Raw genomic sequence first — 26,620 nt, forward strand, 5'->3', positions numbered from 1 at the left:
TTATTTTAGTAGTTACGTTTCACTCCTAAGTTATGAGCTTCTTCAACTGGTGACCATGTCCAATGAATGAGGAATGTTATTTTACCAATTTGTCCCTTTAATTTCCGGTTTTATTTGGCAACATTGAACCCTTTCAAATCTTTTCAACAATTCCAATATTTGATTAGGCCTAAAGCTACGGTAACTGTTAATAATGCAAACCTGTCTTTCAGAAAACCTCATCTATAGAACCTGTGTCAATGGACAACGCATGGATTTATTAGCCCTTTAACCCATAGCAATTACGTATGTCTGCCAGTAAATGACCCAAACTGATCTTTGTTGGTGAAATTTGTAACAATAAGTATCCCCCATTCCCAACGTGTTGTCGGTATGTGGACTTCATGAAGATAGTTATTGCGGTCAAGTAGTATAACGAGAATCTGTTTTACTATTGTGAAAACGCCGTCTCATATTGCTCTGAGATCCTTGGGTTGTGTTGATCAGGTACAAGAGGCAAGACGTTACATTATATAGCTTTATAGTTAGGTGTTAAAGCTCAATGCAAGTTGCTTCTCTGTGCTATTACCTTTATCTTGCTTTCGCGTGGGCACCATTAAATAGCTCAGCTGGCTATAAAATGGTTTGGATTTCCACTATCTTAGCAGGTGATTCTGGAATAAATCCTTCATTACACGGTGCAGAGCATGGCTTCTCCGAATGCACAGTATTTAATTTAACATCAAGGCAGCAGAGAAGGTAATTGGAAATGGACGGTTTCGAGCGTGCCTGACAAAAGGGGTTTCGTGCACGCGGGCGATGCATCTATACCGCACTCCGTAGACAGAGAGAGTTCATCGACGCAGGCTGCTATCAGGGTAAAGGGCGCCCTCACCACCAGCACAGTCCTAAAGTGGTTCTTTGCAGCGACCAATGGGATGCGAACATAATGCGGACCAGAGTCCACTGGCTGGTGATATCCAGTTACGAGCCAGTGATATTCTAAAGCAGAGCTGCACTCACTACACGGATGAGTCACCGATGACAGTGTGGTTGAGGGGGGGAAAAAATCATTTTTTCTTTTTCTGGATATAGGAAAGAGTTTGGACGTGCATACATCATTACCTTGTTAACTCGGCCGCCAACGGCGCATCTTTCATATAGCGGTTAATTGCCTGCAAATACAACGACGATTTCAATCGTCTGTCGGCGTTGTCATATTCCAAGTGAACTCTATCGAGGAAAGAAGTGTTTTAATTTTGTGTGTGACAATATTCTCTTCGGAAGGTAAATTCTGCTGATGCAGTAAAGCTAGTTCAACCACCAGAAAACACAGTGCCTTGGGATTGTATTATTGATTGGCTCTAGTAATATCAGACTGATATTATAGTGGTCTCTGTTGCCGATTCTTCCTTCTTTTCCCACCCTCGGTGGTGAGATTTTTGTATGCCGTATCCAGGCTTCATTTCCATCAGCCTGTTGTACCATTGCTGATTCCACATTGGTGTTGAGCGATACCACAAGTAAGGTTTGGACTCAACCCAACTATAGATCGTTGATGCGTGGATGCGTTGTGAATACCCATAGATTCCCCATACACAGCAAGCCACATCGGTGGTGTGAGAAGGTTGCTTTTTAGATCCACACGTGAAGGACTTCCTGACCCCGCCAATGCCAGCCAACGCAATGGCCATGGCGTCCAAAGCTTCCACCCCAGATTCGGAGGTATCGGCCCCACAAGAGAACTGCTACCGCCTGGTGGTCGTCGGATCTCCGAAGGTGGGCAAAACAGCAATCGTCAGCAGATTTCTGAACGGTAAATTCGACGATCAGTACACACCAACAATTGAGGACTTCCACCGAAAAATCTACAAAATTAAGGGACATGTTTATCAACTTGACATACTAGACACTTCAGGAAACAATCCTTTTCCAGCAATCAAGAAGTTGTCAATATTAACAGGTGAGTTTTTGCACCTAACAACTCAACTAATGTTTTGTTGGCGTTTCTATATTTTAAAATTTTCTGCAAGGTCGTAGAAAGTTTTTGATTTTGAAGTGATACCTGTTCGATTGTTGAATGTGGGCTTTAAAAGAAAAGCTTTTCACACTGAATTGTGATACCAATAGAACCCCAACCCTTTTGAAAGAAAATGGTATTGACATGCGCAGGGTTTTTTTTTTCAAATCAATTTTGTTTCCAATTTTTAACTGAACTGTTGTACTCGACATTTAAGAGGAGCAAAGCAGCTCCGTATTCAGTAAGCAAAGGGCCATACAACACGTAAATTTGAGCTATAGCTAGTATTTTATGTAAAAAAAAAATATATATTTTTGGTCGCTTTGCCTTTAGCAGCTACCATGTAATTTCACCCAGGTACGCAGCGAATTACACATTGTACACACTCGACGCTTATCTCATACTGCGATCATTTTTTCAGAGATCCAGCGAGCATTTCAGATTGCAATTATTACAATGAGTAGTAGCATAATGTGTACATCATCACAGGTTGTGCTGGGGGGGGGGGGGCAGAGACTCTCTCCACTGTATCCACTCCTCGTCTGATATTTTTTCTGTCAGGAGCACGTCTTGTATTTCAGACGCGAAACTGGCTCGTGCCGATTGCCCAGGAACAAGCGGTCAAGACAAAAAAAACGCAGTCTCGGTGAAAGATAACGTTAAGACATTGGATCCTAGAGGGATGTTTGGTGGTTTGTCTGACACATTGCTCTTTAAAGGCACTGGACTTGTTTGGGAATTTACAAAAACAATTATTCCCACTTGGTGTATCTTAAAATATCTATACAAAAACGAATCTGTGAACGTTTTGACTCAATTGGTCATCGAAGTTGCAAGAGAATAATGAAAGAAAAAAAATCTTTGTCGCACAAATTTGTATGCTTTCAGATGCGTAATATAGGGATTCTGGCCTGAAGCCTTTTATTATATTGACAGAGTTAGATATTGCCCCTTTCACAAAAACAACGCTACTTCAGAGGGAAACTTTTCTCACAATGTTTTATACGATCAGCAGCTTTCACATCTTTACCAACTAATTTTTTATGATAACACTTTTTTCGTGTCCAGTGCATTTAAGGTTCGGAACTCGCACATTCTGACCGCAAAGACAGTTTGTCCTAAAAAAAAAGAGGCAACTCTGGATTTATTGCAAGCGTAAACTACCCCACACGGAAATGGCCAAACCATTGACGGCACACTGTACAAATAAACACTATAAATGTTTTACTGATATTATAATGGTTATGCAGTATAACTGGGTCAGCTTTTGTCCAGCCAAAATCAATCACCGATGTTTTCTCTCTTCTGTTTCTGAAAAGCTCTTGAGCAACACGCGGCTGCTCACAACAGAGACGCAATTAATAGAACGTTATTCCACATGCCAAGAGCAATCAGTACCGAATTGCAGGTTTGCTGAGGGCGAGTCTCCTGTACGTGCATTTCATCAGCAGACACTCCCAGTTCATTGATCCGCGAAAGTCGGCTAAAATGTTGGCACAGAATCAGCGAGAATGGCTTGTGATGAGAGATACTTGCCATTTAGGTGTGTTTTTTCGACGGGGAAAGATGATGTGATGTGTTTAGTTGGTCTAGTTTACCTTGCCGCAAATTATTGTGCAAACGGGACCAGAGTACACGGTTGGAATTGATCTTTGAAGTGCACACTTCAGAATGTATAGCCATTAGTATAGTTGGGACAGTTGAACCAACAGTAGCATGCTAGGAAATACTTTGAAAGAAAAACTTTCACAGACAGAATGAGACTTTTAGTATAAAATGGTAATTTGAGAAAAAACTAATCAGTGGTCTCATTCTGGAAGCATTTTTCGAGTTGGTAATGATATGTCGTGTATGAATTAGCGGCTATAGCTATACGGCTAGGGTTGTTGCCAATGCCGCTCACTAAAGGACATACTATTACGCAACGCACAATGATGCGGAAATCTAGCCAGAGCCGTAGCTCTAGCCGCCGCCAATTCAAACATGACCTCACACTCCTTCTAGTGGATCCGGGTCAGTTCCGACCCAGAAGTGTTTACGGTGTTGACCTCAAGGGTCTTTGACATTTACAAACCGTTCCTCAAATAGGAAACCAACTAACTTATAAGTTTATTTATTGAGTTTGTGGCTGGTTCCGTTTACTGTAGTGTTTTATTAAAGCAATGTGTTTTAAATTGTCTGTATGGTTAGTTCAGCAGAGCGTCGTAAAAAGATTATTCAAACTGTAGGTCAGCGAACGAAGCTGCTCGCCTTAAACCACAGCCATTCTTGTGTTTCCAGACCCAACATCGAAACAAATTGAATTCACTCTCCTTATGTTAGGATAAGAAAACACATCGTGTTGAGAAAATCCGTTTTGCATTTTTAACACGGCGTGCTTCCCGCGGGCGGTGTATAGAAATTCAAATTTGACCCGTCCGGCTGTTTTGTTTCTCTCTCGTGTCTTTAAAGGCACTGGACACGTTTGGTTATTGACCAGTATTTTCACAAGGTGTATCTCAACCGTATGTATCAACTAACAATTTTGTGCAAGCTGTGGCTCATTTTGGTTTTTGAAGTTGCAAGAAAAAAAAGTACGAAAAAACACCATTGTTACACATTTTGTGCGTGTTTTTAGAAACCTGGAAAGGGGCATCAGGACAGGCCTGAAGTCTTTTTCAGATAACATACTTAAGTGAGAAATTACCTCTTTCTCAAAAACTGTCTCCAGAGGGAATCGTTTCTCCCAATGTTTATACTTACAACAGTTCTCCTTTGCTCGTTACCAAGTAAGTTTTTATGTTATTTTGAGTAAGTGACCAAAAGTGCCTGTAAGAGTCTCAGCTAGCCAGTGCTGCCTTTTTCACCGTGCTGCTGAAGCAGGAGGAGACATTTATTTATAAAGTAGCAGACAAGGGAAACGAGCTAGCGGCAGATCGAGGACCGATTTATGTTTTGTTGGCGCGAGGGCACATTAGTGAATGAGGCGTAACCCCGGAGACGGTGAACTGGCATGGCGGTCACTCTCACAAAATAGTCTGATCATATTTTCACACAGTACATTGACATCTAATTCTGCTGCATGGGTTTTAGCTAAGGGAATTAACTATAAAAGGGGACGGTGGTAACTGATTGGATTACCTTGCCATTTATAACGACCAATAGATAAAGGGCCTCTTCATCTAATCAGTAAAATGGTTGCTCTTCCTCCACCCCCCCCCCTTCTTCTCAGCGGTCTGGCTGGATATGAGCCCTTAGTGTAAATCCCTCCATCTTCACCAAACGTGTAAAACTGAAATACAACTTCATTTCGGGGACGTAGACCCGACGAGTGCATTTACTGGTGTTTTCTGATAAACACAAATCAATCCAAAGGGGTTGATGATTTTATTTCTTACATTTTGTTAAGGCCTATATCACTACATGTATAGAGTAAGCATTTATTTTATTTTTATTAGGGTGTCCACCGTTATTGCTCAGGATTTTTCTCAGTGGCCTATTGTCATCGCCTTTCTAATTACATTTTTTTCGTTTTGTATACTCCATGACTTGTCCATGTATCGTGGAAAACTACTGCCACTGATGCATGTTATGGCAATTATGATATTTTCTTCGTTTCATAATGAGCAATACCACACTTGATCCCTGTTATTTGATTGGTGGTTAACTGTTGTGTAAACTGTTCCGACACTCAAAATATCTTTGTTGAAGGGCTATATTGATAAACATAGGACGTGTCGTACTGTTATATCGTACCTCGTAATTATTTTCTGCTGTATGCATCCAGTTTTGTGTGGAATCCAACATGGGATATCCGTCTGGGAAATTAAACTCTGGGTTTGTTTGAATAGTTTTTTTTTAAATAAAAATGCTGGTTAAAGTTCCATATTAAATCAAATATTTACCACCAACTCTGCATGGTTTGCAGTTAGTAAATAATGATGGAATGAATACAATCAGACATCGATGTCCGCTCATTTTTATAGCAAATAAACAAAACGTGTTTCGAATATTTTTGCTTTCAACAACACGTATGTACATGAACAAAATAAAGGGTAGTGACCAATGAATACAATCTAAAAGAAAGGCTGTTATTTTGTCCTAATGAAGCTAAGCTAATTACAACATAAGCGGTGATCGTTTCGCCCCTTCAATTATGAGTGCTTGTAGCATTACAAAACAAATTGCCATAAATTGCAATACCGTACCGAGTCCTTAACTGTACTATTTTTGAACTCGTACACAAATTGGTGTTCATTGAGAACATCAGCTGTAACAAAAACAAAAATCGAACTTGAAAGTGCAAGGTTACTGATGTGTTTATGGAGGAAATTGACTTGGGGGACGGTGTAATTTTTGGCGGCAATTCGGTCGATACCTCCCACTTGTCTATCGATCGCTTTATGTACGTTAAAGCCATAGGACCCTTTCGGTACAGAAAAAAAAAAAAAATCACAGATTTACAAATAGTTTACAGGGTTTACAGAAGGTAATGGTGAAAGACTTCTCTTGAAATATTATTCCACGAAATGCTTTACTTTTTGAGAAAACAGTAAAACAATATAAATTCTCGTTAGCGAGAATTACGGATTTATTTTAAACACAATCATGTCATGACACGGCGAAACGCGCGGAAACAAGAGTGGTTTTCCCGTTATTTTCTCCCGACTCCGATGACCGATTGAGCCTAAATTTGCACAGGTTTGTTGTTTTATATATAAGTTGTGATACACGAAGTGTGGGACTTGGACAATACTGTTTACCGAAAGTGTATAATGGCTTTAAAGCTTGACGACAATCGCGTTCAAGAAAACCACATTAAAGGGTCTATGTTGCAGAATGCGAGAACATACCGTTTTGCCTTAAATGTGCACTAAACTGTTTAACACACGGGGAGAAAATTGTGTAACCAAGATTATTTAGATTATTTGATGATGACGTACCACAAAGTGTCTATTGACGTCACGCAACCTAAATACAAAGCGATTACCGGCTTTGGGAAGGGAGGTGAATGTTCGAACAGCTAATTCGAATCGAATGTTGTATACCACACCATCGTTTCGGCTGGTTGGAACCACATCAGACATAGTTCTTTGTATGGCAGGAAAACAGTTTATAAACTAAGAAGCTCCATAAAAATTGTACATATTGTGGTGGCATGAGTGGTGGTGCGTAAAGCACTCCCCTCTCAACGCCGTGGCCCTTGTTCGAATCCCGTCTAGAGCCATATTATAACCAGAGTTGTGCGTTGGTTCCCTCCTATAGGCAACGATGCTTCTTCTCTGGGCGCTTCGGTTTACCTCCCCCGGGCAAAATCAAACACTTTCGCTCTCGGGCGGTGATCTGGCTGCTATAGGGGCGCCTTTACATGCCTAAGGCTGGTAAACATTGTTAAAGCTACGTCCTTCGCTTTACAGCTTCTCATCTGTGAGGGGATAATAATGATTAGCCTCCCAAATTACATTTATATCTCTCAAATCTCTCACCCACACATTGACATTGAAAAGAATACTTGACAAGTGTAACGTGAGAGTTCTAAAGTACTTTTTTTTTCTTCAAACAGTTGTGGATACATTTTTAAATGGTTTACATGAAACTTTTTTTTTCGCGGTGGTTTGAAAAGAACCGGCTGTGTTACAAACCAACGTTTCGATCAGTATGATATGATCGTTTTGAGGATAGAGGATAAACTGAAAGACACTAAAACTTGTATTTTTAATCGAAAATTTTCTCATGTAATGGACTTTGTTTGAAAGGTGTCCGATGCTGCCAATGATCATTGATCCTGGTACGTTTATACTTGCTGCAAGAACTCAGTGAATCAAACACCAGTAATTTGTCAGAAGTCCACACTTCTAGAGGAAGAGATTTTATAAACTTCCCCCAACAACACTAGACGCTAATTAAAAACATCAAAGCAAGGACATAACGCTATTAAAGTGAATGGGAGAGACGATATCTCACAGTAGATTACACCGCAGACAACCAAAGGCCTTGGGCTCAAAATAATGTGTTCTCCTCAAGTGACGGTCATTGAATCACTACCATTTGTTTTCTTAATGACTGCACTGATGTTGTAGCAGCCCCTTAGATCTAATCAGCTTTGCGGTCTGTAATTGAATAGGTCGTAATCAGGCGTGAATCATTCAAAGAAAATAATATGATTGCGATTGGACTGAACAAGGATATACTCTTGAGGGCGCCCTACTCAAAACATCCGATGTTTTTAGGGGCCATTAAGTAAAAAAAAAACGAACAGACAAAAACAAACATCAAACGCAGAAGTCTAAAGATGGTGGTTAGGTTGTTCAGTTACGATTGCAACCCGTTAGTTTTCGTTTAAAGAAAACAGTATTAGCTTCCGATAGTTACCATTTAAATTAGAAACGGTATTTTTCAGTAAGTTTGGTCACCATGTATATGACATTCCTCTTGATATTGTAATATCGCCTTTCGCGTACCAAAACCTCTACACATTTTTGGCCAAGTTTTCTCCTTTCTAGAAGATATCCTTTGCAGCTTCTCAAACAATGTCCTTGATGTCCGTTACCACAGCAGGCAAGATGTTTAAACTGCAACGCTCCAGAACTCGCTCCTGATAAACTGACCCAAAAATGCCACGAGCAGTCGGGATTGAAAGAACATTGAAATCATTCAATGCGGATGAGGAATGAGGTGTCCCCTTCATTTAAGTTGAGCATTTAACTTCAATGATTCGTGAACTAAAGACACGAAATTAAATATTAACAAGTCACACAGAGATGTAACATTTCGTTCAATTATATGCTTTAGTATCACACATCAACTGCCGCAGTTGTAATTAATTATTAACAAGAACTTATTGCCAGGTGTCGTGCAAGATATTGTTGAACTAGCAATTATTTTCAACTTTTGATGGAAACCTGAAATAACAGTTAGTGGTACGTGGCTTAATGCTCCAATTTATTTTTTATTGCTGTTCTTAATTATCTTTAATGCTCCAATAATTTTGTATCGATGTACGTAGGCTATTTTTTAGGGGAGTGATTGGGGCGAACTGTAGCATGAGTTCCTCTCGAGGTGAAGCATGTTGAATAACCCTTTTCTCATTTAGCACATCCAAGCACAAACTTGCGCCGCCACAGACAAATGTGTTGGGGGAAAAGTGACTGCTGTGTCACGTACCCAATGTCATCACAGAACATACGAGCCGAGCTCGGAGTATTGACCGCACTAAGTATACGGGTTCTATTTTCAGTGCAGATAACGGTCTTCGATTTTGAATTGTAAACTTAAAGTGCGCCTTCGGCCTGCTGGCGCTCTGGAGATGCAATCCTCTATCCTTCGCTCACTCTCTCGCTGAAACAGCCTTTGCGAAACAATTCCATCTGAGTCAGTATAATTCGATTCGCCATCGAGACAGAAAGAGAATCACTGTATAAAAAAAGGACGAATGGTTTGGGTAGGTTCTCGTCCCAGATTTGTGTTGCACGGTAAATGACGATATTGACCTACAAAAAGCATGAACCCGTTGAAACGAACAGAAGGGAAACACCCACTGTGTTTCTCGCTATCTGAAAAAAAGTAGAACATGAGTAACAATGGAGTTGATTAAGCAGATGTCCTTGGGGATTTGTGCTGTAACTTACTCTATGGGTTTTGTATGGGGACCTGTCTGCAATCATTAAGGCACTTATTTCTGACTAACCACCCGCCATGTTTCGTTGATTTTAAGATAAGCTGCACATCATTTGAAGAACAAACATTTTCAGAAAACAATGCTAACTTAAATACTTTGCTGGGTCAGTATGACACAAAATCAAAACGCTATACAATATTTTAGCAAAACTAACACAGAAACGGATCATGCTCATGGACCCGGATCCGAGTCCAATTTGACCCGGATGTGTTTGTGCGTAGTTTTGTTGAAAAGGGTTTACATGCAATGAACGATTATTTTGATTGAGGCCTCGGAGTGAAACCATATATGAAACCATTTCCGCGTCGCTATTTAGTATTACGGTTTTTATTTTCTTGTCAGCAAACAATATTATAGCTGGGATACCAGCCACAGGGCTCATGATACTGATGGTATTTTTTAGTAACATCAGTATTCTGGACCCAATTTTATAGAGCTGCTAAGCAGCAATTAGTGCTTAAAAATGTTCTGCTAAGCAAAACATAGGATACCAGTTATAGATGGAATGGTATTTTGACTAGTGGCCTTATCCTGGTGATCGTATTCTGGTGTTATGCTTAGCTACTACTTGGCCTAATGATGAATCCAGGGATATACCTGCTCAGCTCATATTATACAAATACAGCCTTTATCCAAGGCACATCTACTTACTATGCAAATGACACTTTTATCCAGGGTTAAAGGTATTATGCAAATGAGATTCCTCCGGCTACTTTTGGTTGCCCAGAGATGTCGTGTTTGAATATAAAACAACAGTCCGTCCAAAAGTCAAACAGATGCTCTTTTCATTATGCGAGACCATTATGTTAAAATGTGCTAAAAATAATTGGTTGCACTATATATACATCGGTCGAATATTTGATTAAGTGATAAATGGATTGAACATCAGAGCAAATAATCGTTTATTTACATTAATTATAGTTTTGGATTTTGTCGAGTTGTAATCTGTTGAAGCATACAGAGGAACTGTCCTTTGACCATACGGTGAGCGCTAGCCCTGAAGATTTGCATAATTTCTGTCAAGCTTAACCCCAAAATACACTCAGAAGGCCTACTGTAGCATATGGTGCAACGTCAGACTGTGCGGTTAAAAGATAAAAGGACATTTTGAAATTTCCTGGTCAAGATTGCTTCAAAGCCAAGCGATTTAATAGAATGTTTTATTTAACCCTTGTTATAACCGTTGATTTCCGTATAACCATCTTCACTATACGCACAGACATTGATAATCATTATTTTTGGCTTCGTTGTACTCAGCAAATACGAGACAGAAGTACTTGGCTTTGTTTTAGAGTAAAAGCTATGTTAACGTGGACAAAATGGAAATCGTAAATTCATTGCGATACATCTTCTTTGCCTCTGCTTTGAGCGACAAGATCAGGAAAAAGTACAAGTAACGGGACATCGGAAGACATAGACACGTGCACGTAAATTCGGCGAGCGCATTTTAGCTTGTTTTTATTTGTGGAATGTAAAAGGCAACAAAACAAGAAATAAAAGACAATTCGAAATGTCCATTACAGGTTCTTGAAGATGACAGACCGATCGGCTTTCCAATGATGAACGACGCCAAATAAATATAACACAAAAGTCAACTTTTATAGCAGACCATACAAGTACAAGCTGTGTGAAACACCATACACAACTCTAGAGTTGACATTAGTCAACCTTTCATTTTAAAGAACCCATCGGTCATACAGGCGCCGATATTGGAAAAACCTCACGACATGCTGCAGAAATGTAATATTTTTGTAGGTATTTCTTTCTGATCTGGGGCCAATGTCATATAGCTGCTTAAGCAAAAAATTTGCTTCAGCACGAAAACAACTCGCTTATTTTACACACGTTACTGGCCAAATTTCATGCCATATACATTGCTTGTGACTTGTATTTAGCGGTTGTTTACTCAGCATAAGAATTGAGTGGATTCTTGGCCGGTAATCTGATTTTACTAAGCAAGGATTTTTTTGCTTAAGCAAAATTTTGTGCTTAAGAAGCTCTATGAAATTGGGCCCAGTCTTTTGTATCTCTTACAGTTTTACGATCTCGATTTGGCGTTTCTCTGTTTGGCCTATATCCACAGACGTCAAGATGTTAGTGTTGCGTCAAAACAGTGCAATTTACGATTTCAAGAGGGCACCCTTTTTGAGCGCGTTCAAATTAAGAAATGTGTCAAATAACGACTATTTCGGTTTGATTTATGACATGTTACTTAAAATAGTAGCGGAGTGTTGGTGGCTATAAAGCATTGAGCTGCGTTTATAGTCAACACACTATAAAATAAATATATACATATTTGTACATTTACTATGGTTGACTTAACAGGTATAAATGACTGAGCTGACCGCTGCTAGGAAGTCAACTCTCCCTGAATGAAATACAACTTATAATTCATGCCTATTATATTTACGTGCAAAACTACGAATTAAACAAAGAAGTGACAATTTTGTTCACTGAACTTTGTGATGTGTACATAATTGTATTTTCGTAATTTTATGCTAATCTTTTATTGATCAATGTGTACTTCGTGTGTACATTATTGTAAACACACATCTTTTCTGTAATTTATACCCGTTTGTCATTTGAAACCATATTTCTATGTTTTCAAAACAATTGTGATAAATAAATTCTATCTATCTATTTATCTGTTGAAATTCTCAATACCGTAAAAGAAATTTCCCGCAGAGAAATTACTTACTTTTTTGGGGGCCAATTATGGTGTTTTCATGCCCCAATTAGTGCTTGATACTATTCTTACAGTAGATTGTTCCCCAACAACAAAAGCTCATTTTCTCGCTTTATTGTAGCCGTAACACTGCCGCAGGGGAGCCCATTTAGGCGTGAAATTGCTATCTCCTGTTGTCATGGTAACGTAGTATTCATAACAATCACTTGGGCAATTTTTCCGGGAATATAATTCACCGATACACACTGCGCGGTATAGTTTCAATAATGACCACAACACACAAGGTCAGGTTTAGGCAGGTGAATGCAATATCGGCACGAACTGACCAGCCCCTAAGTGGTCAGCTGATGGTCGATCGTGTCTCCCCCTCCTCACATAATAGACATTTTTATAATAACGATTTGGCGGTGAATCATACATAATGATGAACTCACGGCCACTCTGCGCTTTTCTTGACTTGACCCGTTGTCGTGGATTCCACGTCAACGTCAAATTGTGCGCCAGTTTTAATGACATCGATCGTGTAGTAAAGATTAACGGTTGGATTTAAAATAAGATTCGATGCACGTGCGTGTCGTTTAGCTATTACAAGGACTAAGGTTTACCTACTGGGAGAGAGATTGGTTTACTCATACTGTTTCAGTCTCTGATGGTGTGTATCAAGGAGAAAATACAGATGGACGGCTGCTTTAAATAACCTAAATGGCTAACTGAATGACGTGATGCTTACACTAATTACTTTCGTGAAGTTTATGTTTATATATGAAATGCAGTTCTGATAATATTGTTATAAATTGTTGGAAATGTCAGTTTTCTTTTTACATTTAAAATGTGTGTTTTCTAGAGAGTTCACATTTGATAAGAATAATGTAGGAATCGGAGAGGACGGAGCGTTGTGCCGGATCGGCGCATAGTATTCAAGTTCTGGTGTTTACGAAAAGTGGGTTCGAATCCCGGTCAGGCCGGTCGTAAAACGTGCAAACTATTATTGCGTTGTCCACACAGGTGTAATTCACATGGTATTCACTCATGACAACAAAGCATTGGAAGGGAAGGATTTCAGCTCTGATGTTTTTGTTTTATGGCAATCGCCTCATCTTTACATTGTCTTGGCAGACATTGGTTTTTACTTTAACGCCCTATGGTGTAAATTTGGATTCTCTCTTCTGTATCTATAAGTATTAACACCCGCGGTGTCAATTTTAACACCCACGTATTTCAGTGTATTCATCGAGAATGGTTGTCAAAAAACATCCCATTCCTGAAATAATTTCAGATTACATGCATTTAATGAAAGGAAATTCAATTATAAGTTTTGATCATTTTAAAATTAATATTGACATACCCTAAAGTTAATATTATTTAGGAGCAATACAAATAATGTTCTCTTGTAATTCGTGGACAAGTCCTTTTGTACTTTCCTCCCATCTTCGGGTTCTATTTTTGACGTACAGGTAGAAATGTAAATAGTATGTACAATACACGAAGAATCGAAGCTAGATCTCCCAGTGATAGATATTGCAGTTGCCTGCCTTTACCCGTTAACAACGTGATGGACACAATCCTCCCGGGGGTAAAGACTTGAATTCGATCGGCATTCGTCAGAATAAATCTTCGTCACAATCTTGGGAGGAAGACAAGATCGGTTTACTTCTTACACATTCTTAATCTTAACCACAACGGCATTGCGCATAGCTGAAAACAATTTTGGTCGAAGGCTGTATGTTTGAATAATGTGGGCACACTGTAACCAAAAAAGTAGCTGTTATGAACAATGGGTTTGTGTTTTGTAACAATGTAAGATAAGTTAACCAAGACTACAGGTACGGATTTCTTTCGCAGAAAGTGTGAGGCAATTTGAGTTGGCTAGTTGTGTCCTTTTAAAGATGTTCAGTTGCAGTCTTTTTTGTCCGAGTCCCTGTTTTATCCTGTATGGTCAAATGATTCGATGCAACAGCAGTGTATTTTCTTTCATTATTCTCTTGCAACTTCGATGACCAATTGAGTCCAAATTTTTCACAGGTTTGTTATTGTGTGCATAATATGTTGGGCGGGACACTGGTTATTGACAATTACCAAATGTATTCAGTGCCTTTACCACGAACATGACGTCTGAGTTGGTCCAAGGGTAGCACATGTACTCTCTCGTTAGTGACCAACCAGCCTTTCACAGTGTGCGGGAAAATAAACTGAGGAAAGGCAAATCTGTCTTTTGCTGAGCGTCGTGACTGCGGCAAACACGCAAAGAAACGATCGAGGTTCGGGCATGTTGACTTTGCAACTGCCCGGCTACGTGTGCGAATAATAAATGAGCTTTTCCTTCTTTAATTTAAACCTAGTGAAAATGCAGAGATGGAGGAGATGGTTTTCTTCCACCAGCTGGACGCGAAATACGGTTCGAAATACAGCAGCAAAATGTGGAGATTTTAGTGGAAAGACTGTCCGCTCCGGACACTTTTGCAGTCGTACAGTGCGCGCGTAAGCGAGCATAGATGCACTGAACCGTGACGTATTATTTATGATTGCAGCGAACACCCAACGGCCGAACATTTCCCATGTCATTCATGACATGCACTCAGCTTGTAAAAAATGGCGAACGTGTTCCGTCGACCAAGGGCGTTTAATTTACTGCAAGGACGGTTTTGCACGGGGGCGGACACAACTGCATATGCAAATGTGTCCGGGCGGACACAATTGCATTATGCAGCAGCGTCCGGGCGGACACGATTGCATATGCAAAATCGTCCGGCGGCCATTATTGCATATGCAATAATGTCCTCCGGATAGTATTGCAAAGAGGACATAATTGCATGCGACACCGGTCCTAAAATATACTACTGTAAGACCATTATGAATAATGTAGTTTTCTCTCAATGTAAACAGGTTTGTTGTTACATTTGCTTTACATGCATTTGCTTCATTGATTGCTTCATCTATACAAATAGGCGTCCATTTCTGTTGTTTTCGGAGGTAATTTTTTTATGTCAAGCTACGTGTGGCCTCTTCTATGTCGAGTGCTGTCCTCGGCCAAAGATGTTACGAGAGAAGTGTTCCTATATCTGCCTGTCCTTCGTGCATTGCATTGGGTCTCATTAGTGAAGGAAGGTTCATGTGCATGATTTATTTCTAAGCGTCCACCAACTACTCATCCCAATGATAGTGTCTACCCACGGTGTCGTATACTATTTCCCCCTGCAATTATCTGTAACAATAAATCATTTTGTTTGCAGGTAGGCGACAAGCTTGTAATAAAGGGCGCCCTCGTTGTGCATGGAACGGATAGCGCCATTGCCGCGATGTCTATTACGTTAGAGGTTTAGCTGCACGTCACCCGAGCAAAACGTGAACGTGAACGTCAAAAATGGTGTCGCTTCTAGGTGACTTCGCCACTTTGGGCATGCTCACGTATGGCGTCTGCACGTACTTACCTTACGCGAAAAATTGTAACTTCACGTATGCTAAAACATTGAGAATTTTACAACAACATTTTCTGACGTTCACGTTCACGTTTTAGCTCGCGTTATGTGCAGCTAATTCTCCCTATTAACTAGCCTGAACATCCGTGCGGATAAGGACAAGGGACCGATCTAGAAATTAAAAACCGACCAGCAGCCGATTTCACGAAACACTTAGATACCATCCCGAGTTAAGACGAGCAACTTATCCTAACTGGATGGGTTCACTGCGTCCAAACGTCTAAAAAAAATGGAACTTAACTCGTCATAAGCCCTAATGTTTTTTGTGGCAAAAATAATGCGCGCCAGGCGAATTTCTTGTGCTGTACAATTAAAAGCATGAAAGATATTCTCACACTTGCAGTGTAAACTGACGCGGAAACTCAGTGAATATTAACATTACACCGAATCGATACTCGGAAATCGATCCTGTTAAGTCAATCTAACGCACAGGGCCTACGACCGATGGTACATATAAGTCAATTTGACATGTACATTTTTAATGCAATACCATCTTATAAATACTGATAGCACCTTTTTTTATAAAACTGCAAGAATATCTTATCACTTCTGCATCATTCTGCATTTAGCAAAGGGTGCATTAACTACTTCAAGTTCCTAAATTGAATTCAATTTATATCTGAGTAATGAAAGTCACGACCAGAAAATCTCATTCCAGTGCAGATCACGTTGTTTGATCGACTGGAATCATCAGTTCTTCCTCCGTGAACAAAATTCATCAGATTTATTTCATCTTTCTCTTCCCCTTTATCCCTTCCCTTCACGGTTGCCTGGGTGCCCAAGGTCACCATGGGGGCTTCACTCCATGCATCCCAGGGGAGTTCATTTCAGTTCAATCAAGCAAGAGTCACGATGGTCTCAACCCCCCCCCCCCCTCCCCAATGCCGTAGAGTAATTGCTTCTCTAAACTCCCTTGTTTTGTGACGTCATACATTTCACATTGCTCTGAGTGCAACATTACTTAGACCCATGTAACACAAGGCATAAGGCTGACCGAAGTGTGTGCCGTATATATGAACATATACTAGCTATAGATTTGTATATAAAACTGTTGGAATATCTTACCACTGATGTGAGAACATTCTTTATTTGTAGCAAGGTAGTTGCTCTACACTCCCTTATTGTGTGACGTCATTCATATCCTACAAGCTATTTTTAAAATATGGTGGACACATCGCAATTGCCGTATTCGGTTTGGGTAAATCTGTCTGTATATACCATACCAAACATTGTACTCATGGTAGTGGGCATGTGGTCAGTATGCTCATTTTCTGCTAAAACAGGAAGGGTATACTTTTGGTAATAATATTGTCAAAGACCAGTATATCCTCACGTGGTTTATCGATCACAAAATTAATATACATTAAATAGAAAACCTGTGGATATGTTGCAGACTGATATGTTGGCTCAATTATTGGTCATCAAAGTTTGAATAAAATAATGGGAGTCTTCTGAACCCTTGTAATATAAAAAATTATACAGCCCTCCAGGCCCTGCATAGGGCGCTGAGCCGCGTCACAACCGTAGTCTCCGTAGTCCCAGTTAAACGACAGACCAATTTAAAATAAGTACATTGTCAAGATTTCGATCAATAAGTAGTCTTCAAAAGAAATCGAAGCATGTGAACAAATTCCCAAGCTGTAAAAATGGTTCCCTCGTTTGCAATCCGTTTAGTGTATGTGTGTTATCACCTCACATAGATGACGTGTGTTATGTGAGCTTGTCGAGGGATGGTGATGCATCGTGATATAGCACGCCCTCAATGGGTTAAGCACGAAAACAGACTGGATAAAGACAAGTACTTGGTTTTCAGAACCAGTGATTTCATTGGATAATAGCCTTGAAAAAACGTGAAGTGACGTAAGCTTGCTTGATATGTATGTTTTGATTGGTCCGAGGTGACGTTTGGCAACTTTACTTTCGGCCGTCTGCATAATGAATGTAGGTGAAAGGTGGTTATAGACGTGGATTGACTTAGGCTTGGGGCCACTCTCTGGCGTTATTCACGAGCCTCGATGTGTGACGTCATATGTTCAGGCTAGCTGGAAAATTGCTTTTCGTATGCTCTGTATTGACGGCATCGATCCCAAAATAAACAACGCTGGTGTGTATACAGTCTCTGACATATCGCCCCCCTGCATATTAACACGTCATGGTTTTCTTGCACTTGGCAATCCTGCACACCAGAACGTGATTGGAATACAATTTATAGTTATTACAGATTTAATTCCTCAAAAACCATTTCCATGAAAACGGTTGAAGATGCTTCCAACATTGATCCAACACAACTCTCTCAGCCCTGCCAGGTTCCCATGTATACACCTGGGCAAGGGAAGCGATTATGGTCAGGTGCCTAGGGTAAGAACATCAGTGCCATGGCTTGGAATTGAGTCATCCGATGCAAACTTAGACCACTTGGCCTCGAGACGTAACATAGTATAAGTTGTAGCAAGTGTGCATTCGTTAATCTGTGCCATTTTAGCAAGTTTCACGCGCTATGCGCAGAAGTATGGTAACAATGGTCGTTGCCATCTTACAAAAAAAGGGTTGTTATGAGAACAGTTTGAGAACAGCTCGTTGCCATTGTATAAACAAGTTGAGGGCTGTCTGCCAAGCCTCGGTTTGGAACCATTGTTATAGAAAGGAAGGACGTTTCATGGAGGTTGCAGCAAACGTTTTGCCTGATTTAGGAATAAGAAATGCATCCCGATCACAGTCTCCCGAGACAAGTGATCAAAGACGCCAAATCGTAATTGGCACACTTCTCCCAAACGCACCTAACACCGTCTTACACATCTCAAGCGCGAACTAGGTCCCACTTGGCCTAAATATTACTCCATGTGTACCGAGTCATGGCGCGGCTCACAAACTGTAAAATTGTCTGTGGGGGGGGGGGTTATCGTTGTCAACCTCGTGCATGGTTTTAGTCAATATCCCTTTAAAAATGTCATGTGACCACAGTATGATTCACAGTCTTGTCATACTGTGGTCACCACTAGTGTGGACAAAGTGTAGCCACACTATAAAGCACAGCACAACAACATTTTGCTAGCCATTATAAGGTTACCCTACAGCCAAGCTACCATGTCTTTTGTACACTTCTTAACTGATGGTATCCTTTTCATTTCTGCTTAGCAGATTTTTTAGCAATAAACTTAAGCAGCTCTATGAAATTTCTTCATGCATGTTGCAAACAAGTTCAACGAATCCATAATTATGACCGATCCAACATGAGCATAATATACTGCGAATATATTGAAATTATATCTGGTTGTAATATCGACTCAGTGCTGTACTCAGCTATGCTTATTTCAAACTCGGTGAGGGTTTTAGAGGAAGATATCTCACACTTCCGTGAAATATAATCCTCCCCACACAGCAGAACAATGTGTACGTGTCCATTGATACTTTCCACAGATTTTGGTCCGTACATTGGAAGAATGAACCCTCCTCTGGAGTATATTTCAATGAATTCTGTAAGCTTTTTGTTCATCATGACTTCCCTGTCCTTTCTTCCCAGTATGCTGAAGAATGAAGTGGGTACAGGAAAAAAAAAATCCAGTAGAAAAAAGACTTTTTTTGTTTAGTTTTAATCTTCTGCTCTGATTCTTTAAGGAATACTTTATTGAATTTCGAAAGGACGGTATTCAGATGCACACCTGTGTGAACAACACATTCTCACCAAATTACATATTATTCATAAGAAAGACTCTTTTGTGTGAGGTGTTTTGTGGAAAAAATCATCATGTGTATATTTTAATTTTGCAGGTCGACTTCAGACCTTGGTGTGTGGGGGTTGGGGGGGGGGGGGAGGGGAAGGGAGGGGGTGACGCTACCGCACGGCACTAATATTTCCATGTGGACATCTCGTCTGTTTATAGCCTATTTCACTCCACTGCATGAGGAAAGCCTCTTCACAAATTTTCCATTTCACTCTATCCTGCGCTGTCTGTTTCCAGCGATAACACAGTGTACAGTGTACCAAACAAAAGCTGTAGATTAACAAATCTTGTAGACGATTTTGCTTTTACTTTTACTATTAATAATTTCCACTCATAAATCGTCATATCATAAAAATTTGTTGTCGTTACACTTCTGCGTAGATATTTTAAAATTTGTATGCAGACATTCTGCAGTAGCTCTATAGGTAGTCTCGAATAAACAGTGCCAAAAGTGTTAGATGAAATTATAAACAACATTCACAGCTAATTCCTTTAAAGTGGACTAAGAAAAAAATTGGGTTTATTGGAAATGCTATATATTGATATGGCTGCTTCTATGGACCACAGCCTGCCGCATAAAGTTTTATATAGCTCTATCGTCTGCTCATGGCCTTGCATTTTTAAAGTACAAAATCTGTCAAAAAAACGGCGCAAGCAAGATTTATCGTATGATGAAGTCACATAAAATAGGAATTAAAAAAAAAATCAACCGATATTTTTACATAATAAGATATTCATGTTCTGGGCCATTTTCAGAAAGCTGTTTTAGCACCTAAAAAATGAAAAGTAGGACTTAGAAACTGTTTTACACACGAGATGGCATTACCAGGCCACAAATTGAAAGACAGTTTTTAACTGGTTTCCTGTATATTAATTTGCTCATCAAATATTGTAAGTTGCTATTTTCTGCTTGAGCACCTTTATGAAATTGGACCCTGATCTCACCGGGCGTCGTAAGGAAAAGTGATTCCACTGTGTCGTCAGGGTTCATCATACGAGGCCGCTTATGTTATGTTGAGCTTTTGCTGGGCCCTATTCATGCATGAAGCACTCTCGCCTTAAAATCATGATTTCAATGTCAGTGTTAACGAAATAAATGTTTTTCAAAGATTCTGGATAATTAAAAAAAAGAGCAAGAACTTTATACATGATACAGCAGCACTGTTGCTGCTTTAAATTATGTTAAAGTGTCTTAGAAATGAGAGTAAGAAAAAACATTACTTAAAATATACGTGCAGTCAGGGTAAGAAGATTTTACAAAGTTTGTTTTACAAGACACGAGAGCTTTTACCATACCACGGCAGAAGCACATTGCTGCACTCAAATCAGATTGTCAAATCCTCCCCTTTAACGCTCGAGCCTCTGCGATATGAAATCTTTCAAACGAAGCAAAATTACGGACTGTGTAGCGATATGGCTCACTCAACAACCGACAACCACTGAAATGCGCTTGTAAAATAACCCCATAATGCCCGGAAGGGAAGTGTTGTGAGCCAGCTCGACATGACAAGGAGTCCGTGTGATGAATTTCCATATTACAATCAACCTTTTTATATAGTATTTCTTTGTTTTTTCTCTCTCTGTGTTGAGAAATCTACACTTGTGGGTCAGGCTGCCGAGAGAGTCTTTCGTAATATTGAACAAAACTGGACAATTTACTCTCCTGTCTCTGTCTTGACATAAATGAGCAATACTAACAGCCATTAGGAGTTTATCATTTTTTATATTACAGTTAAATATTATATACATGTCAGTTTGAAGTTACTTGATTGCACGGAAAATAACATGTTTGAAGCAGCTGATGAGACTAAGAATTAGTGGAAGTTACAAATATTTTGATGAAATCACCGTCTTCGGACGTAATCCGTCGCGACGGGAAAATGTTTAACTTCAAAACCAAGATCTCTAATGACTGGGTGAGGTGCGATACAAGAAAACCATTTCTGTGTTATGTAGCGCCCTCTGTTCACGTAATGCATTTTGAAAAGGAAATTGTCTGAACACTCGGGATTGATCATAAAATACTATACGACGGCAAAAACTTACTGGCAACCCGAATAAAACTATTGACAAAAGAGGAAGATTTCCAACATAGTACGTCAGTCCAACTCTATTTGCTTTTGTTCATCCAGAAACTTTACTTTAACAATTTATATTTTTGGTTTAATTTTCAACAGGAGATGTGTTCATCTTGGTCTACAGCATCGACAACAAAGACTCGTTCGGTGAGGTGCAGCGCCTACGCAAACAAATCATGGACACCAAATGCAGTAACGGTGCCAAATCCGTCCCCATGGTGATCGCAGGCAACAAGTGCGACCGCGAGAGTAACCGCCAAGTGAACACGGACGATGCCAAACGAGCCTTCGATTCCTCCAAGAAGTGTACATTCGTGGAGACGTCTGCTAAGAAGTTCTACAATATCGACGTTCTGTTCAAGGCGCTGTTCGAGAACGCCAAGATGCCCAGTGAGATGAGTCCATCCCTACACCGGAAGATCAGCGCGAGCAGCAGTCCGGCACTGAAGCCGAGCAGCAACGGTAAGCTGGCCCTCAGGAGGCGGTTAAGCGAGGCCTGCGGGATGGTATCTCCAAATGCCAGACGGCCCAGCGTCCGGAGTGATCTCCTACAGCTGCGGTCCAAGGTACATCGCAACAGCCAAGACGAAGATGACGAAGACGATGACGACACAAGCAGCATGCATAAGAAACTACGCAAGATCGCCTGTTGTATACAGTGATTTACTCCAAGAAAAGTATTTCCAAGATGGCACCCGATCTGGAGAGACGCGAGTGGACACGTTTTTTTTGTATTCTCACATGAACCCTGATTTGTATTATTAAGACACAATGTTAATTGTATTCTAAGAACCCAGAGCCTTATTTTTGTCTCACAAACTGAAGTCAGAGTACTTTGTAATTACATTGTGTAAAAGGGCGCTCAACGTGAGACGCCTTCAACGAGGCTATGACTTATTAACGTGGACAGAAACGTGGGACCAGCGATTTTGGACGTGCACCAGGTAAAGACGAATGCGTGATTTTTTTATCATTGACAGATTTTTAAAATTAAGAGCACACACATCAACATGATGTGGTCTTGGATAAAAATGTCCCAGGTGTGGATAAAACATGGGGTGCTTAGGGTTATTAATGGGGAGGGTATCTTTTTGGTTATGGGTCGTGATCGTTTTATGCGGTGAATTTTCCTGTTTTGATTTGTTTGTTAGGGTGTTTTGATTTGTTTGTTTGTTTGTTTGTTTGCAATGATTGTCAAGTGTCATGTAACTTGAGGAACCACGGGCCCAGTCCCATGTGACAACATACATTTATCATGATGTGGCCATCTTGGTTTTATGTTTTGAAAATGTAGTCTGGTTAATTTTTACTCACCGCGCGACTTCACAGTATATCAATAATCAACCACAATCCCATGGAGAGCAACTAGCTCCATGGTGCAGTGTAAGACCTACCGGTGGGTTGAGAATGAGTTTGTTAACAGTTATCCGATGTCTTTTAATACCGTCCATGTACTTCACCAGTATTTACTTGGAGTAATATAGTTCGCCAGACTAAAGCGAGGTTAGGACTCAAGTTTACTGTCACCATTGGCCAACATAAAGGTGTTGTATTAATGTTGGTAAGTTAATACGTCATACTATACGGTTAATTATGGAAATTATTCAGCACTCGTGCAGAGGGTTTCCACATGGGTTGGTGGAGGGGCTATTTCTTACAATAACTATGTCTGCTCTGTGTTCTGCTACAACTGCTCATAATGTGCACCAAGTTCATTAGAACAAACGCTACGTGAATTTCAGCTGTAATAACCAGTATTACGAGAATGTCAGCTTTAACGGCTAGTATGACGCTCTATGTGTAATTGCAGTGTAGCATTAGTGGGTTGCATTAACTGCTTCACACATACACTTAAAACATACATTTGAAACAGAGGTAAAGGCATCTGAAATTATAACCTCAATTCCAAAAACGTTAAGTATTTTTTGTTTACCCAACCGGAACTACCCAAGGTTTACTGACCCGTTTAGCTCTGCATGGTGTCACTAAAACTGTAAAGTTAATTGCGTAGAAAGAAAAAAAAACGACAATCAACAAATGAATCACAAGAATGCACTTGTTCCTCATCAAACCCAAACTTAGCAATGACACCGAAAAAAATGGCTGTCCGAATTGTCAACCACTATTATGTGATGTTATCATCTAGAATTCCCTCATCTCATTGAACACTGCGGAAATCGTAAACGGCACCAGAGCAGCAGGTCGACATTTGACTAAAAGAGAATACACGTGTTTTGTTCTTCGAGCGATGTCTCATGTTTGCGATCCATGTTCGATTCTTTGGAAAGCTGACACGAGGCATGTACACTGACCTGACTACGTGATACGACTGCACACTATTACCGCAACTCGGAATCCGTCGTTCCGGTGTCCCAGGGTTTTTCTGTCCTCAGGAGATTCTGTCTCCCAAAGGTGAAGTATACATGAGCTGGATGTGGATGATTTAAGAGAGGGCGCTATCAGAAGCAGTGTGTACACAGCCTGCCCTTTTCGAAACCACGGCTTCGGCTCCAGATTCGGCTCAGGATATATAGCTTGACCCCGCAGTTGTTTTGAAATCATTGCGCGTGCTTTGCGTACGTGCTCAGGGCTTTACATGCTAGAAGACTGAAGCCGAATCCCAAGTCGAAAACCGTGGGTTCGAAAGGGCTACAGGTTCGCTATAGGGATCAGAAACACTGAAGGGGAGATTCTCCTGCCCCACACCGGCCGGCTCAAGAAGCACGACAGCCGTTATTGTGCGCTTGCGCTTGGAAAAGTCAGATACCATAAAAAACATTTTCGGCTAGAATTTGTTTTGACAAAATATTATGACGACAGTATCTTTTTAACAAAGATATTTTTGTATTTCGGGGGAGGGGCGGGGCGGTGACACCGACGACGACATGACAATGTTTTACGTTGACGGATGACTTGTATGACATTAAAACAGACTTTACGATGGGAACTGCGTTATGGAGAAATTATAATATATTTAAACACATTTGAATAGATGAACAAAGTGCAGTATGCTCGCTGAAAGAAAGAAACAAAATTGTTCATCATTTCAATCAGTTGTCAATAAGTAGAGATTGTCGAACATTGCAACTCAGCAACGTATTTAAGACACGTGACACCTGTGGTAATATTGTCAAAGACCAGTCTTCTCACTCGTTAACATTATACACAGAAACAGCACAGAAACAGCAAACCTGTGAAAAATTGAACTCATTTTGGTCGTTAAAACTTGCGAGATAATAAAACAACCTTGTCACACGAAGTTGTGTGCTTTCAAATGCTTGGTTTCCGCACCTCAAAACGTAATTCTGAGGTCTCGAAGTAAAGTTCAAATATTTGAATGGCAAATTACTTCAAAAACTACGTTACTTCTCACAATGTGTTACAATCTCCATGCTTGTTATTAAATAAGTTTTTGTGCTAACAATTGTTTTGAGTAACTACCAGTTGTGTCCAGTGCCTTTGAACTCACGACAAACTCATACACCACACTACCAGCATCGATTCAGTCACGTGGTTAGTTCTAGATGATTCAATCGAAATGTGGGTTTACTAAAAACACCCATGAAAGGTGCTTTGCTTGTAATGTATGATATTGTGTCAGCGGCCAAATTTTATAGAGCTGCTTTGCAGAATATGCTTCCTTAGCAATATTTATGTGAGCATGCAGAATACCAGTCACAAGTTGTACATTTGACATGGGCCGAATGTCATAGAGCCTGTAAGCACAAACAGTTGCTTAGCATGAAATTTCTTACTTGAAAAAAACCACGATTACCAACCAATGTTTAATTTGTTGCATATTGCTTGTTACTGGCATGTAGCTGTTGTTTGCTTTTCCTGAAAATCACGTGGAAATTTGGTTGGCAATCCTGTTTTTGTTAAGGAAGAAATTTCATGCTAAAGCAAATTTTTGTGGTTACGGCTTTATTAAATTGGGCCATGGTAGTTTGGACGGGAGCCATTATACTGGTGTGCAGCTCTATGAAATGGGCACTCGTTTATGATTATGTGACGTCATAAGTCTTACCCCAAAGGAGGCTATTTGGGATTGGGGGCGTCCGCCACCACTTGCAGTGGCTGCGCCTACGCGGCCTCGTTTGGGGTTATATGAGGACTCTATAAGGGTGAAAGAGGGGTGGATTTGCTCGAAATTGTATACAATGTACACAGATAAAAAAAAAGCCGAACAAGTAGGCCCATACCAATTGCTAATACAGGCTTAAAGTCTGTTGTTATTTGTTTCCTAATCCAAGTTTATGTATCAACTTTTTCCCGAATTTTTGAGGGCAGTTGCCCCCTCGCCCCCCTCTAGACATATGATTGTACCGACGACTGTACTTTTCTGGAGACAATCTGCCGATCCAAAATTAAGGGTGAAAAACTCCAACATTGATGTTTATCAAGTTGTTAAGGTTTTGTGACATTGGTGGGTTTTAGAATACTTATTTTCATACAACGAATCATCGAATCATGTCGAATCATTTGTACCTGGCAACTATAATTGTTCATATTTTGTTTGTAGTTGGGTTATTTATTCGCTCCCTCTTTCTTTCTTTTTTTCGCTTTTTTGTTGGGGGGGGGGGGGGGCGGGGGTCAGACGGGGGAAGACGGGCAATTTTTGTCACGTGGTTGACACTGGTTGTGCATGCAGTTACCGACCAACACAATAAACCATTACTCCCGACAGGAACATCACAACATATGAATATTTGTCTGAGTTGTGGACTTTCCTTCATTGTATGGGGGTAGTATCTGTTAAAAAAATTTTTGCAGTAACGTTGTGTGACGTTCTCTCGACTTACGTATTACCCACGTGACTGTGACTGGTGATTGCCAACTGGATATACGTAATGTTAACGTAATATTGTCATTGAATATTTTTGCCAACATGCATTCGGATAATGTTGTAATAAAATGGTTGTATAAGCACAAATGCTTACTTGTCTTTTTCTTTTTAGTGTTGTGAATTAAAATTGCTTAGGGTGCCTGCAGCTATAACTTA

General features: G+C 40.2%; 1 protein-coding gene across 1 annotated transcript; it reads left to right on the forward strand.

Moving 5' to 3' along the window:
* The first annotated feature begins 904 nt into the window (after positions 1 to 904).
* LOC139944671 (dexamethasone-induced Ras-related protein 1-like) lies at positions 905 to 26,184 on the forward strand. The gene is made up of 2 exons (XM_071941742.1): positions 905 to 1,942; positions 21,718 to 26,184. Exons 1-2 carry the CDS (start codon positions 1,651 to 1,653, stop codon positions 22,278 to 22,280), a joined length of 855 nt encoding a protein of 284 aa, XP_071797843.1. The 5' UTR covers positions 905 to 1,650; the 3' UTR covers positions 22,281 to 26,184.
* The last annotated feature ends 436 nt before the right edge of the window (positions 26,185 to 26,620 follow it).

Source organism: Asterias amurensis, chromosome 11, assembly GCF_032118995.1.
Source record: "Asterias amurensis chromosome 11, ASM3211899v1".
Lineage (NCBI taxonomy): Eukaryota > Metazoa > Echinodermata > Asteroidea > Forcipulatida > Asteriidae > Asterias > Asterias amurensis.